At 41.9% G+C, this 14,337-nt stretch overlaps 1 protein-coding gene across 1 annotated transcript; it reads left to right on the forward strand.

Moving 5' to 3' along the window:
- The first annotated feature begins 296 nt into the window (after nt 1-296).
- tmem120b (transmembrane protein 120B) lies at nt 297-13,941 on the forward strand. Its single transcript, XM_060908640.1, has 12 exons — nt 297-391; nt 2,370-2,488; nt 3,713-3,829; nt 6,395-6,454; nt 6,566-6,661; nt 6,768-6,857; nt 9,304-9,369; nt 9,459-9,520; nt 9,650-9,742; nt 13,127-13,191; nt 13,349-13,417; nt 13,502-13,941. The coding sequence occupies exons 1-12, from the start codon at nt 314-316 to the stop codon at nt 13,631-13,633; spliced, it is 1,047 nt and encodes a 348-aa protein (XP_060764623.1). The 5' UTR covers nt 297-313; the 3' UTR covers nt 13,634-13,941.
- The last annotated feature ends 396 nt before the right edge of the window (nt 13,942-14,337 follow it).

A 14,337-nucleotide genomic window follows, 5' to 3' on the forward strand; every position in this document is an offset into this window, starting at 1 on the left:
ATTCTGGTATAATGTTTAACATCCTGCTTGAAACACATAATCAGGTTGACTGCCCAGAATACAATGTCTTGTGATTTTTTTCGTCCTTGTGCCTAATATTAATCCATTTAAAATTTTGCTTGATATCTGAGGTTTTGATTATCGTTGTAGCTACAGCTGAAAAAAAAAAATCTTAATAAATATTTTTTTCAGTAAAGTGTTAAACCTTGTGCGCATGCGCACCACAATTCTAACCGGGTCGGTCAAACGCATGCGTGAAAATGGTGCGCATGCGCAGTGACTGCTGTCCACAAAGAGGAGAAAGCAGGTGAGCATGGCAGTTGGTACAATGTCACTGGAGAGATGTTGGAGTGAATGGGAAGAAATAGAGAAAGAATATCAACAGCTACAGGTTTGGACGTTGGCTAATTATTTCTTAGACTGTGAAATTCTTATTTAAAAGAATAACGAAGCGAGTAAACTTTTAAAAATGGGATTTGTTAAACCTCTTCTGCTTATATAGCGTTGTAATGATGAAAGCTACTAGCAGTATCGCTAGCAAGCTTGTGAACTGATTTCACTTTTATAAACCCTTTTATTTAAAAAAGAACCTTTCCAAAAGTTTGCCTTTTGTTTTTCTGTTTATTCGTGTTTTCATTCTTTGTGAGTGATTAAAATGTCCTTGAGAAGAGAGTCGTTAATCTGAGGATGATGAATAACAATGTTTTGTTTGTTTATTTGTTTGTTTGTTTGTTTGTTTTCCTCTCCATCAGAATAGGATCAGTAGTTGCATGTTTGGACGTCTTTAATGAGTTTGAGTGTGTGATTTTTAATTAGACAATTTACTAAGTCAACTGGATTTGGTTTGAATGTGTTACTGTCTCATCCTTCACAATGAGTGAAGCTAACTTTTAGATTAGATTAGATTAGATTAAACTTTATCGTCATTGGCTCTGTACCTGTATACTGCACAATGAAATGCAGTTAACCTCTAAGCAGAAGTGTAAAATTGGCCAAGGATGGCTTACGTGACATAAAATAGTCCCACCATTGATTAAGCACTGTATCTTGTACTGTCTCATCTCATCATCTCAAGCCGTTTTATCCTGTTCTACAGGGTCGCAGGCAAGCTGGAGCCTATCCCAGCTGACTACGGGCGAAAGGCCGGGTACACCCTGGACAAGTCGCCAGGTCATCACAGGGCTGACACATAGACACAGACAACCATTCACATTCACACCTACGGTCAATTTAGAGTCACCGGTTAACCTAACCTGCATGTCTTTGGACTGTGGGGGAAACCGGAGCACCCGGAGGAAACCCACGCGGACACGGGGAGAACATGCAAACTCCGCACAGAAAGGCCCTCGCCGGCCACGGGGCTCGAACCCGGACCTTCTTGCTGTGAGGCGACAGCGCTAACCACTACACCACCGTGCCGCCCATCTTGTACTGTCAAATTTAAAAAAAAAAAGGATATGGTGTGAGTTAGTCATGATATATTCTGGATAAACTGGGGAAGCCATGGCCTAATGCTGAGAGAAGCAGGTTTGGGACCAAAAGGTCGCCGGTTTGATTAGTTGGACCACCAGGGATGGCTGAAGTGCTCTTGAACAAAACATCTGACCTCCAGCTGCTCTGAATAAGAGTGTCTGCTAAATGCTAGTAATGTAATGTAACTGATGTCACAATTTCAAGCTTTATGGTCAACTTTAGTCACAGCTTTGGCTCTACAAGCATTTCTGTGCGTCAATCTACGTATTATGATCATGCCTAACAAGGCAAAGTTGGACGTTGTTTTTCAGGTTTATTTCTAATTCTTTGTAGTTAGCACTTAGTTTGGAATTTTTTGATGAGGGATTGAAATCAAATATACCATGCACTGAGCGGCACCGACTGGTATTTATGGATTCTCTTTGCTGACTGGTATAGTACTATTTTCTTTGGGGCTGCATCCCTCGCGAAATAGTACTATGCTAGTCACCTCAGAGAATCCATAATTTCAACCGGAGCCTCGCTGTGCATGGTGTATTTGGTTAGTATGTACAGGGATGGACAGTAGAGAGAGGCGTTCTGTAAATATTTAAATGTATATTTACAGAGGGGAGGTGGATAAGATTAGTGTGTGTGTGTGTAATTGTATTATGTAACTTATCGTGCAATGTACTCTAGATGTTAAGCTTGTCTTTTGGTTTTCTTGTGCGTGTTTTCTCTTTGAGAATGATCATCCTTTTAGAATATCAGTTTGAATCTTTTATTATCTGATTGTGTAGTTACTAAATGCATCATTTTTGTGTTTTTGTATTCATTAAGCATAAATCCACTGTTTTTAAGGAGTGTGTTTCCACGTTAATTTTCTCATGATGAGAATGGTTCTGTTTGTTTTGTAGGAGACTCATAAGGTGTACCGGCAGAAGCTGGAGGATCTCGCGCACCTGCAGGCGATCTGCAGCAGTGCCATATGCAAACAGAGGAAAGGCCTGAAAGAGCTTGGATACACACTTCGTCAGTACGTTTTGTTCTTCATCTGTGGGGCACATGTGTGAGCTGATTGATCAGTTATAGACAACTGCAAGAAAAAAAAATTGAATCCAAGAAGTTGCTCAAGTGTACTTCAGTAGCAATAGCAGATGTAGAAAAGTTGTGGTACACGCAGTTCCCTGAGAAACAGGACATTTTGGGCAAAAGTTAATGATCAGCTGTTCACCAAAATGTCTCTGAGGCTTTTGGAAGTCAAACCCAGGTTTGTCTGAAACATCAAGCTTCTCTAGAAACTGTGTATTTTGTTTTTACCAGCCCACTATATACAGTACTGTGCAAAAGTCTTAGGCACTCTGGGTTTTGTGTGTGTGTGTGTGTGGGGGGGGGTTCTTTTTTTTTTTTCCTCTTTCCCCCATGCAAACTTTTGTTACAGGTTTCTATTTCATGACTTCTACATTATCGAGTCAGTACAAAAACATTTGAGTTCCAAACGTTTATTTTCCAGTATAAAACTAAATGTTACAGAAAAGTTTGTATCTGAGCAGCATATTCCATAAGAGACCACTTTTCAGATTTAAAAAAAGAAAACATGATGAAGGCTACTGGGTTTTGCTGCAAATTTAAGAAGCAAGTGTGACAGTGTCCAGAAGAACTCTAGCTGGTTCTGCAAGCGCTCAGTAAAACCTACAGCTCCGTGTTTTTTTTTTTTAAATAAAACTGCACACATTGTACCCGAGATTTATTTCTTTATTTAAAGCAAAGGGTCATCTCGCACCAAATATTGACTGTTTCATTTATTATGGTTTACTGACATTTATAGTGGGTTTTTTTTTTTAAATGTTAACATTTAATTATTTTTAAGCTGTTTTTGGTCTACAGCACTTCTTTACATGCGCCTGAGACTTTTGCACAGTACTGTATATGTGTACACTAGAATATTCCCAATGCCCACCCTATCATGGGGAGATTGAGTTTGGATCCAGATGATGCATACCAGTCCAGAGAGCAAAATTGCCCATGCTCACGTTCCCTCTTCTTCATTTGGTAGCTGCTGTTAGATGGTCAAGAGGTAGCTGGTGGGCAGGAATTGGCAAGTGACCAAACTGGGGAGGAAAATAATATTGCCACTGCTACTACTCTCGCTTTTGTTAATGAAGTGGCAATAAAATCTTGATGATAAACATGACCTGCACCCTTGCCTGGATTGAGGAATATTATTTGTAAAGCTTTTGTAAATTACTTGTGCCTTCAGATGCGCAAAAACGTGTGACAGCAAAGAGTCTCGGGCCATAAATCGCCTGCAGGCACAGATTAAAGAGAAGCAGAATGTCTTCTTCGACATGGAAGCCTACTTACCAAAGAAGAACGGGTGAGTACGCCGTTTCATTTCATTAGAGATGCCCAAGTTCTCCCAATGAGTTCATGAGGCATGGATAAAGAGAGAAAGTGGTTTTAGATCTTTTAGGCTGTGTTCACATTACATGCCTTATTGTTAATTTCTGCTGTTTTGCTCCAATTTGATCTTTCCAACTCTGTGCGCGAGAGACGGAGAGGGGGAGAGATGCAGATGGACAGACAGACAGAGAGACACCGAGCAAGGGAGACAGAGTTGACCATGTGAATAGAACTCTGCCCCGAAACGATCCACATGTGCACGCTTGTAATCTACCATCATGTGGACAAGCCGCATTACAAACAACAAATAAAATGTGAGATGAGTAGAATAACATGGTAGTGATAAACTGAGTACACTAGAAGCTCAAGGTCATCACAATCCATGAGAAAATGCTGGAAGATTGCACTATCGTGAGCCATCACTCACACTTCTGTGCTGAGACATGTGTCTGTGTGGGAGAGGATACATCTTTTGCAAAGTGAAGTGTGATTTGAAAACCAGATTCTGTACAACTGTTTACAAAACTGGCCATGTGTTTCCCAATCAATCATACTGAGTCTGCTTTTTCAGTATCTTACTGTAATCCGTAACCTCTTAATAATCTTGGGTACCTTTTTAAAATTTGTGTGAATGTAAATTTACTAATGGAAAGCTATCCTCCCCCAAATCTGGATATAGATATAGAGCAAGATGGTGAAATATATGTTAAAAGTATTTTTGACTGTATTTGACCCTGCATAACCTGGACGCTATGCAATCATTAAGGGAACTATAGTGAAGTTTTAGTCAGTTTAGTCCAGTAATGAAAATATAATCCACGAATGATGGGCCCTGACTTGTGCAGACGTGAGTGTGTCTACATTACATCAAGTCCTGTTTGTTTTGCCTGTGGCTGTTCATGTTGTCGATGATGGTAATGATAGACAAACGTGATAGACTAAATAGTGCAAGGCAGGTCCAAGTCAGCCAGCGATCAACAGTGAGTCAATATCCAGTTCTAGTGCAACACACACTGGCAAATATGTATAGTATAAGTCAAGCAAGGTTCTCCAAAAGGGGAAGCCATGGTTTAAAGGTTAGAGAAGCAGCTTTGGGACCTAAAGGTCACCGGTTCAATTCCCTGGACCAGCAGGAATGGCTGTGAGCAAGGCATCTAACCCCCAAATGTTCCCCAGACGGCTCTGGGTATGTTGTACATCGCTCTGGATAAGTGTGTCTGTCTGCTAAATGCCTGTAATGTAATCCATAACGCGTGTACAGTATACACCAGGGGTTCTCAAAGGTTTTGGGGATGATGAATTGGACATTCATCATGGACATGATGAATTTTCACTGACTCCAAAGCCTTGACCACTTATATTTTGATTCCAGATTTGCAATGTAGAACTTGTAATGTCATAAACATGGCTTTACATTACAGGCATTTAGCTGATGCGCTTATCCAGAGCGATCTCTCTCTCTCTCTCTCTCACACACACACACACACACTGGTCCTGAGGAGCAATTGGGTATTCGGTGCCTTGGACTTTCAGCCATGGATTTTCTTGCTGGTCAAGGGAATCGAACTGGCGACCCTTTGGGCCCAAGGCTGCTTCTCTAACCTTTAGGCCATGGCTGCCCCAATCAAATAACTCGCGCATGCACTCTTAATTGAAATGTTGCTTGATTTGAGTATAGCTCACTCCCAGTAGCATTGTTACTGGGAGCACACATGCCCTCATCTCATCTCATTATCTCTAGCCGCTTTATCCTGTTCTACAGGGTCGCAGGCAAGCTGGAGCCTATCCCAGCTGACTATGGGCGAAAGGCGGGGTACACCCTGGACAAGTCGCCAGGTCATCACAGGGCTGACACACAGACACACAACCATTCACACTCACATTCACACCTACGGTCAATTTAGAGTCACCAGTTAACCTAACCTGCATGTCTTTGGACTGTGGGGGAAACCGGAGCACCCGGAGGAAACCCACGCGGACACGGGGAGAACATGCAAACTCCGCACAGAAAGGCCCTCGCCAGCCACAGGGCTCGAACCCAGGACCTTCTTGCTGTGAGGCGACAGCGCTAACCACTACACCACCGTGCCGCCGTTACAGCAATGTTAATTTGTAAAAGGTATGAAAAATACAAAAGAGGAGACTGAGTTTCTCTTATGACTCCACGTTGGGCCGTGACCCATAGTTTTGAACCCCGCTGTTTGTGTGTTCTGTGGTCCCAAATTTCTGAGAAGAAGAAAGATGGTGCACTGAATGACCAACACTTGAAATCTGACTTGTCTGCTCAACCTTAGTTGCTTTTACAGTGATTTCAGAACTCCTTGGATTTGAAAGCACACACGTGTGCTTGAATTCAGTTGAAAGAGTTTAAGATTTCTTCCCCCCCCCCCCCCCCCCCCCATGCACTAAAACGTTTCCTGCTCACATTGGATATTCAACAAATTTTTGATCTGATCAGCTGACTGCAGGCTGTGATTCAGTGCAAATACAGAATGTTCTGTATGTGTCTAAACATGTGCCTGTTTTTATTTCTCAACAGATTGTACTTAAATCTGGTTCTTGGAAATGTGAATGTAACGCTGCTCAGCAACCAGGCAAAGTAAGAACCTCCCTATATAATAAATTTTTGCACTCGGATTTATTCCTCTATCAGACTGTTTAAACGTAAGAACGGCTTCAGTGAAGGTTTACTCTCTCTGTGTTGTGACAGGTTTGCTTATAAGGACGAGTATGAGAAGTTTAAGCTGTGCATGACCATAATCCTGATGCTGGGTGCCATCACTTGCCTCTTCCTGTTGAACTACCGGTGAGATCTGCTCCTTGTGTAGCTCCGCCAGCTGTACGGCATACGCCAACGCGGTTACGCATGAAGTAAACTCAACCAGGGTGTGTGTGTGTGTATTGTGTTGCAGCGTCACAGACGAGATCTTCAACTTTTTATTGGTGTGGTATTACTGTACACTGACCATCAGGGAAAGCATTCTTATCAACAACGGCTCCAGGTGAGGTTCATAAGCTAGTTTCTGGAGGAAAACAAAACCAAGCTGATACAGAGTCTGTTGAATTATTCGGTCTGGTTCCGTTTTTTGTAGTTTACACGTTGCTTTTCAGTTCCTTAGTAAACCCAGTAAACAGGCAAACCCATTAACTAACATAATAAACGTGTTAATGTCCAAACGTACTTAGTAAAGCCTAGGTCACGATCGGCCGTACGTGCTCCTACGGCCGGTCTACGTGCAAGAAACGCATGGAGGGCGCGCGTGTGATGTGCTGATTTTCGAGCCGTAGACTGGCCGCAGAGGTTCTTTGTCATGTCAAACTCTACGGGCGCTTACATTTTTTTCAGGTTGCAAGACAAACTTGCGGCCAACGCGCGTCTTTCTCCACGAACAAAAAAAACGCAGCGATTTGGGAAACGCCAAAAATCGCACGGCCAAAAAAATCGTACGTCTGGTTGTGACCTAGGCTTAAACAGGCTACAGTTCGTACGTATGACTCTCCAATGCAGTTATACGGGGACGTCGCAATTGCTAAGCCACGCTATCGGATCTTCGTCGAGGTTGACGAGGCCCTTGCAATCGTATGGTGGTTTATACTGTAGAGTGGACACTCCTGCACTGTATGGGAGATGGTTTGCGGAACACCGCGTGGACATACATTGTCCTCTCTGGCACCAATCAGATACAGTTCAACTAGCATTAAAGTAAATTGGCGAAACATAAACTCTCAAACTATTAAATTGGGATTTAATAAATCTGAATAAACATTCTAGTATGCTTTTATATCTGTTTCTTCACATAAAAACCTGAAAGAGAATAGACCTATAACCTAGTCACAGTATTCTAGAATTAATGTTTTAAATACTGAAATTAATATAAATATTTAAGGGCGGCACGGTGGTGTAGTGGTTAGCGCTGTCGCCTCACAGCAAGAAGGTCCGGGTTCGAGCCCCGTGGCCAGCGAGGGCCTTTCTGTGCGGAGTTTGCATGTTCTCCCCGTGTTCGCGTGGGTTTCCTCCGGGTGCTCCGGTTTCCCCCACAGTCCAAAGACATGCAGGTTAGGTTAAGTGGTGACTCTAAATTGACCGTAGGTATGAATGCGAGTGTGAATGGTTGTCTGTGTCTATGTGTCAGCCCTGTGATGACCTGGCGACTTGTCCAGGGTGTACCCCACCTTTCGCCCGTAGTCAGCTGGGATAGGCTCCAGCTTGCCTGCGACCCTGTAGAACAGGATAAAGCGGCTCGAGATAATGAGATGAGATATGAGAAATATTTAAAGAATGTTCATTAATGAAGGCCAGTTAGCTTTGGATAAGCCAAATTGCAGTCAATTGTGTCAAATTGAATTAAAAAAAAAACAAAACTTGATTTTAACTGTATTATTTGTACAGACCATGTTAGATGTGTGTTAAGTTATTCGCCAAAGATGAAGTGACTATCAGGGATTATTATATGGCACGAGCTACTTCTGGTAAAATTGTGCGCTCTGATTGGTTCCTTAGTGGGCAGAATTTTCCCGTAATGCCTGTGGGCAATTACGGACTTTCTTTCCAAGGCGCTGGCTTTCAAAAACAAACATAAGATAAATTGAAAATCAAAAACGGCCAAAAGACAAACGAGTGTCACCGAGTTTTTCAAGAAATGCGCAATGAAGAGCGTTTCAGAAACCGCTAACAGAAATTCGGTTTTGAAACCGCTAGCTGTTTATTTTGCATGCGTGACTCAGCTACGCTACAAATATGACTGAAAGCAAGGTCACACCTCATTATAATGACTGTCTATTTTAATCTTAGTAATAAAAAAAGCCAAATAATAAACTCCTTATTAACCTCGCTTGCTCGGTCTTTGCGGGAAAATATCAGACCGAGGTCTTTTTGTACCATCAAGACCTCGGTTTGATATTTTCCCGTAAAGACCTCGTGATTAGTTAATAAACGGGACGAAGTCGAGGTTATTATTCACCGATATTCACTGAGCCTGAGGTGGATAATTGTTTTAGTATAAATACACAGGTGATTTATTAAAATGTATAAATTTCAGTCTTCAAAAGCGGCATGCAGATGTAACGTGCACAGAATTGTCACTTATCTACGCCAAGTCACATAAAATACTTTGTTTTGAAATCGAGAAAAAAAAAATCACAATTCCATCTTACCTTTGAGTAGTTTTAGACCAAACTTCATAGCATCTTTAATGCTTTTAGGAATGGCATTATTATTTTTTTTTTTTCATCATTTGTAATGGTGACGAAGTGATTGGCCGCAGTTTTGCCGAGTTGCTCAAGCTGATTATCGAGAAATAATCCAAATCTCTCAACCAATTAGTGCGCGTGATTTCCTATAATCACCTCCGTAATTTATACTAATGGTTGATACTGAATAACAAGTTCACTGTGTTGCATCTTATGTTTTATCCTGCATAAATGATGTTGTATTGTGCGTGTTTTCAGAATTAAAGGCTGGTGGGTTTTGCATCACTACGTCTCCACTTTTCTCTCAGGTGTCATGCTTACCTGGTGAGATGCTCCTATAGTCAGAAATATAAAGCACATAAATCAACCACATTTAAATGACATGTTTCCTAATGGTGTTTATTTGCTTTAAGGCCTGAGGGTATGATCTATCAGACGTTTAGGAGTCAGTTCCTGGCCTTCTCCATCTTTCAGAGTAAGAGCTGCCGACTGTGTGTGGACGGAGTTTCATCACTAAATTGTCCACTAATAAATACCTGTTGAATATTCTGATGGAGATCAACAACTGTGCACTTAATTTTTGAGCCGCATGTGTGCGTTGTAGGTTTTGTGCAGTTTCTACAGTATTATTACCAGAGCGGGTGTCTGTATCGGCTGCGTGCTTTAGGGGAGAGGAATCAGCTGGATCTGACAGTAGGTGAGTTACACACATCAGTGTGTAATCGTGAAACTGTAAACTGTGAAATCGTGCACTCTTGTGGGTAACTGACGCCTAATTTTCTGTCATCGTGACACCTTTCAAATGATCAAACTGTCTGGAAACGGCGTATTGCTCTGACGTAATGGATTAGTTTTACACTGTGTCCCATAAACCCCAGCATCATGTGTGTTCATTTACAATTTTATGGGCCATGATGTGTCTGAGCAAGAAAGAACAATTTCAAATAATTTTGCTCATAGAGCTTTTTATATTGAGGAAAATGGTGGATATAAATGGTTTACACATTCTGTAATAAACCTTTTGTTTAGCCTTTTTTTTTTTTTCCCCTCCCTATGATGCTGGACTTGGGACACACTGTATATTATGTTAATGTTGTGCTGCTTGGTAGGATTTCAGAACAGTTAGGATATTTTAAAAACATCATGGGTTTTACATAGTGTATCACGTGAATTGATAATTAAATATTATGATAGGGCAGCACGGTGGCGTCACTGTAGGTTTTCCAGTCTAGTGCCCCCCCCCCAAAAAAAAAAACTCCAAGTACGTAATGCTAAATTGCCTCTACGTGTGAATGTGTGTTGCCCTGTGGTCCCTGGTGTCCCATCCAATGTACAGTGGGGCAAAAAAGTATTTAGTCAGCCACCAATTGTGCAAGTTCTCCCACTTAAAAAGATGAGAGGCCTGTAATTTTCATCATAGGTACACTTCAACTATGAGAGACAGAATAGGGAGAAAGAATCCAGGAAATCACATTGTAGGATTTTTAATGAATTAATTGGTAAATTCCTCGGTATTTGGTCACCTACAAACAAGCAAGATTTCTGGCTCTCACAGACCTGTAACTTCTTCTTTAAGAGGCTCCTCTGTCCTCCACTCGTTACCTGTATTAATGGCACCTGTTTGAACTCGTTATCAGTATAAAAGACACCTGTCCACAACCTCAAACAGTCACACTCCAAACTCCACTATGGCCAAGACCAAAGAGCTGTCAAAGGACACCAGAAACAAAACTGTAGACCTGCACCAGGCTGGGAAGACTGAATCTGCAATAGGTAAGCAGCTTGGTGTGAAGAAATCAACTGTGGGAGCAATTATTAGAAAATGGAAGACCTACAAGACCACTGATGATCTCCCTCGATCTGGGGCTCCACGCAAGATCTCACCCCGTGGGGTCAAAATGATCACAAGAACGGTGAGCAAAAATCCCAGAACCACACGGGGGGACCTAGTGAATGACCTGCAGAGAGCTGGGACCAAAGTAACAAAGGCTACCATCAGCAACACACTACGCCGCCAGGGACTCAAATCCTGCAGTGCCAGACGTGTCCCCCTGCTTAAGCCAGTACATGTCCAGGCCCGTCTGAAGTTTGCTAGAGAGCATTTGGATGATCCAGAAGAGGATTGGGAGAATGTCATATGGTCAGATGAAACCAAAATAGAACTTTTTGGTAAAAACTCAGCTTGTCGTGTTTGGAGGAGAAAGAATGCTGAGTTGCATCCAAAGAACACCATACCTACTGTGAAGCACGGGGGTGGAAACATCATGCTTTGGGGCTGTTTTTCTGCAAAGGGACCAGGACGACTGATCCGTGTAAAGGAAAGAATGAATGGGGCCATGTATCGTGAGATTTTGAGTGAAAACCTCCTTCCATCAGCAAGGGCATTGAAGATGAAACGTGGCTGGGTCTTTCAGCATGACAATGATCCCAAACACACCGCCCGGGCAACAAAGCATTTCAAGGTTCTTGAGTGGCCTAGCCAGTCTCCAGATCTCAACCCCATAGAAAATCTTTGGAGGGAGTTGAAAGTCCGTGTTGCCCAGCGACAGCCCCAAAACATCACTGCTCTAGAGGAGATCTGCATGGAGGAATGGGCCAAAATACCAGCAACAGTGTGTGAAAACCTTGTGAAGATTTACAGAAAACGTTTGACCTCTGTCATTGCCAACAAAGGGTATATAACAAAGTATTGAGATGAACTTTTGGTCAATAACAAATACTTATTTTCCACCATAATTTGCAAATAAATTCTTTAAAAATCAGACAATGTGATTTTTTTTTTTCTCATTTTGTCTCTCATAGTTGAAGTGTACCTATGATGAAAATTACAGGCCCCTCTCATCTTTTTAAGTGGGAGAACTTGCACAATTGGTGACTGACTAAATACTTTTTTGCCCCACTGTATATTCTCACCTTGGCATGGGCACAGCGATTGTGACCAGGATAAAGCTTTTTTTTTTTTTTTTGAACAAGGTCTTTTTTATTGATAATTCAAAATTGCAGCAAAAAGAACATCATACAGGGACCGTCCCAGAGTTTACCAGACATCATGAGCATGAATGAATGCAAATCAAATAGACTGTCCCACCCACCCCTTGACATACCAAAAAAAAAACACATACAGCCAGACCAGTCCATTGCAAACAGAAATTAGTTGTCAATAAATGCATATGTAGGGAAGCACTGTATGCCTCATGAGAGTTTTTCAGTTTCCATATTTGCCACAAAAGTCAGGAATGGTTTCCATGTAGAAAAGAAGCATGCAATTGGCCCTTTAATAAAGCAGCGGATCTTCTCCAGTTGCAAGTAATACATAATAATGTTCTTAATCCAATGACCATAAGTTGGAGGTGAAGAGCAACAATGTCAGTTTGGTCCCTGCTTAAGTTGACATACCAGGATAAGTCTTTTACGGAAGATGAATAATAAATGGATCGACTGTCATTATTTGTCAAGTGCTTTTGCAGAGGTGTTCAGCTGGTAATTTGATTGGCCGAATGATAACTGTCGGAATACTGCTGTCCTGTGTGTGTGTGTGTGTGTGTGTGTGGGGACCAGTAGCCATGTGAGAAGGTTCTTGTTTATCTGTGGCTTCCTGCTTCAAAAGGAAATGTGTCAATTTCTGAAGTTGAACTTCAGCCACAAGAGCATTAGTGAAGTCAGATACTGATGTTTGGTGAGGAGGCTGGGGATTGCAGTTGGCTTTCCAGTTCATCCCAAAGGTGTTCAGTGGGGTTGAGGTCAGGGCTCTGTGAGGACCACTCGAGTTCTTCCGCTCTAACCTTGGCAAGCTATGACTTAATGGAGCTTGCTCTGTGCACATGGGGCATTGTCATGCTGGGACAGGTTTGGACCCATTAGTTCCAGTAAAGAGGAATTTTTAATGCTACGGCGCACAAAGACGTTCTATGCTATTGTGTACCACATATGGGTGTGATGGTCAAGTGTCTATGAATTTTTAGCTATATAGTGTACGTGTAATATTACCCAGGGTGTTACTTCATACCTCTGTGTGTGTGTGTCGCTCGCTTGCTCACACACTCTGTGTCTTTTGAAATTAATTGTCTCCTTCTGGGTTTAGAGGGTTTCCAGTCATGGATGTGGAGAGGACTGACCTTCCTGTTGCCGTTCCTATTCTTTGGACATGTGAGTTTAAACACTGCACAGACACAAGATGAAATTTTTTATTATTATTACTACTGTAGCTGGTTTTGGCTAATTATCTTGCAGTACATTTACGAAATCTGAAAATGCACAGAGAGCAGAAATACAGTTGTGATTAATTCCTGTGTGTGTTGTGTAGTTTTGGCAGCTGTACAACGCAGTGACTCTGTTTAAACTTGCTGCACGTGATGACTGTAAAGAGTGGCAGGTAAACACGCACATCCACACACACACCCCTCTACACAAAACCCTGAACTGTGACGCACTTGACTGTAGTTGTTGCATGTCGCAGGTATTCATGCTGGCTCTGACGTTCCTTGTGCTGTTCTTGGGGAACTTCCTCACCACACTGAAGGTGGTCCATCAAAAGATCCAGAAGAACAACCAGAAGGAGGAGGAGGAGGAGGAGCAGAAGAAAAACTGACACTGTGCTTCCTGAGGTTCACTACACGGTTGGTTGTCATGGCAACGTCATTGCAGAGACTATGTGAAAGGAGAGAGAGCGGCTGTCTCTCAGACCTCCACGTGCTGTTGGGCGTCACTCGCCGGTGTTTGATTTTGGACATTTCAGTGATTTTACACACAGGTCAAACATTTTTATTGTGGTCAATGTTCATGTTTACACAAAAGATTGCTGCTGGAGATGCACACGTGATCAGTGATTTCACAAAAGGACAGGGGAGGAAACGGGATCTCCGATGGGCTATTGATTAAACAATGCTGAATTAAAAAGCCTGTGTTGTCTGTGTCTGTAACCATGGATTTCGATTTTGTAAATTTATCACTCGTGTGGTGTTTTTTTTTTTTTTTTTCTCTCCCCCCTCCTGAGTGTCAGGCAAGAAAACAAATTTAATCAGCAAACCTGATGATGCGACTTCACAATCATGTTTGCCTATTTAAATTCAAAAATAATTTATATCTTAATTGTAATTATTTGCTTCCATGAAGACATCAAAACTATGAAATAACATCTGGAACATGTATGGTAAACAAAAATGTTTAACCCCCCCAAAAAAAAATGTTTCATATTTTAGATTCTCCAAAGTAGTCACTGTTTACCTTGATGATACTTTGCACACTACTGGCATTATCTTAACCAGCTTCATGAGGTAATCACCTGGAATGCTT

The sequence above is a fragment of the Neoarius graeffei genome, chromosome 25, assembly GCF_027579695.1.
Source record: "Neoarius graeffei isolate fNeoGra1 chromosome 25, fNeoGra1.pri, whole genome shotgun sequence".
Classification (NCBI taxonomy): Eukaryota; Metazoa; Chordata; class Actinopteri; order Siluriformes; family Ariidae; genus Neoarius; species Neoarius graeffei.

Excerpts from the sequence above, each read along its gene's own strand:
- tmem120b (XM_060908640.1), top strand. The coding sequence starts at position 314 with ATGGCAGTTGGTACAATGTCACTGGAGAGATGTTGGAGTGAATGGGAA. Across the intron at positions 2,489-3,712 it reads CTTGGATACACACTTCGTCA|ATGCGCAAAAACGTGTGACA; the intron begins GTACGTTTTGTT and ends TTGTGCCTTCAG. Across the intron at positions 6,455-6,565 it reads CTGCTCAGCAACCAGGCAAA|GTTTGCTTATAAGGACGAGT; the intron begins GTAAGAACCTCC and ends GTGTTGTGACAG.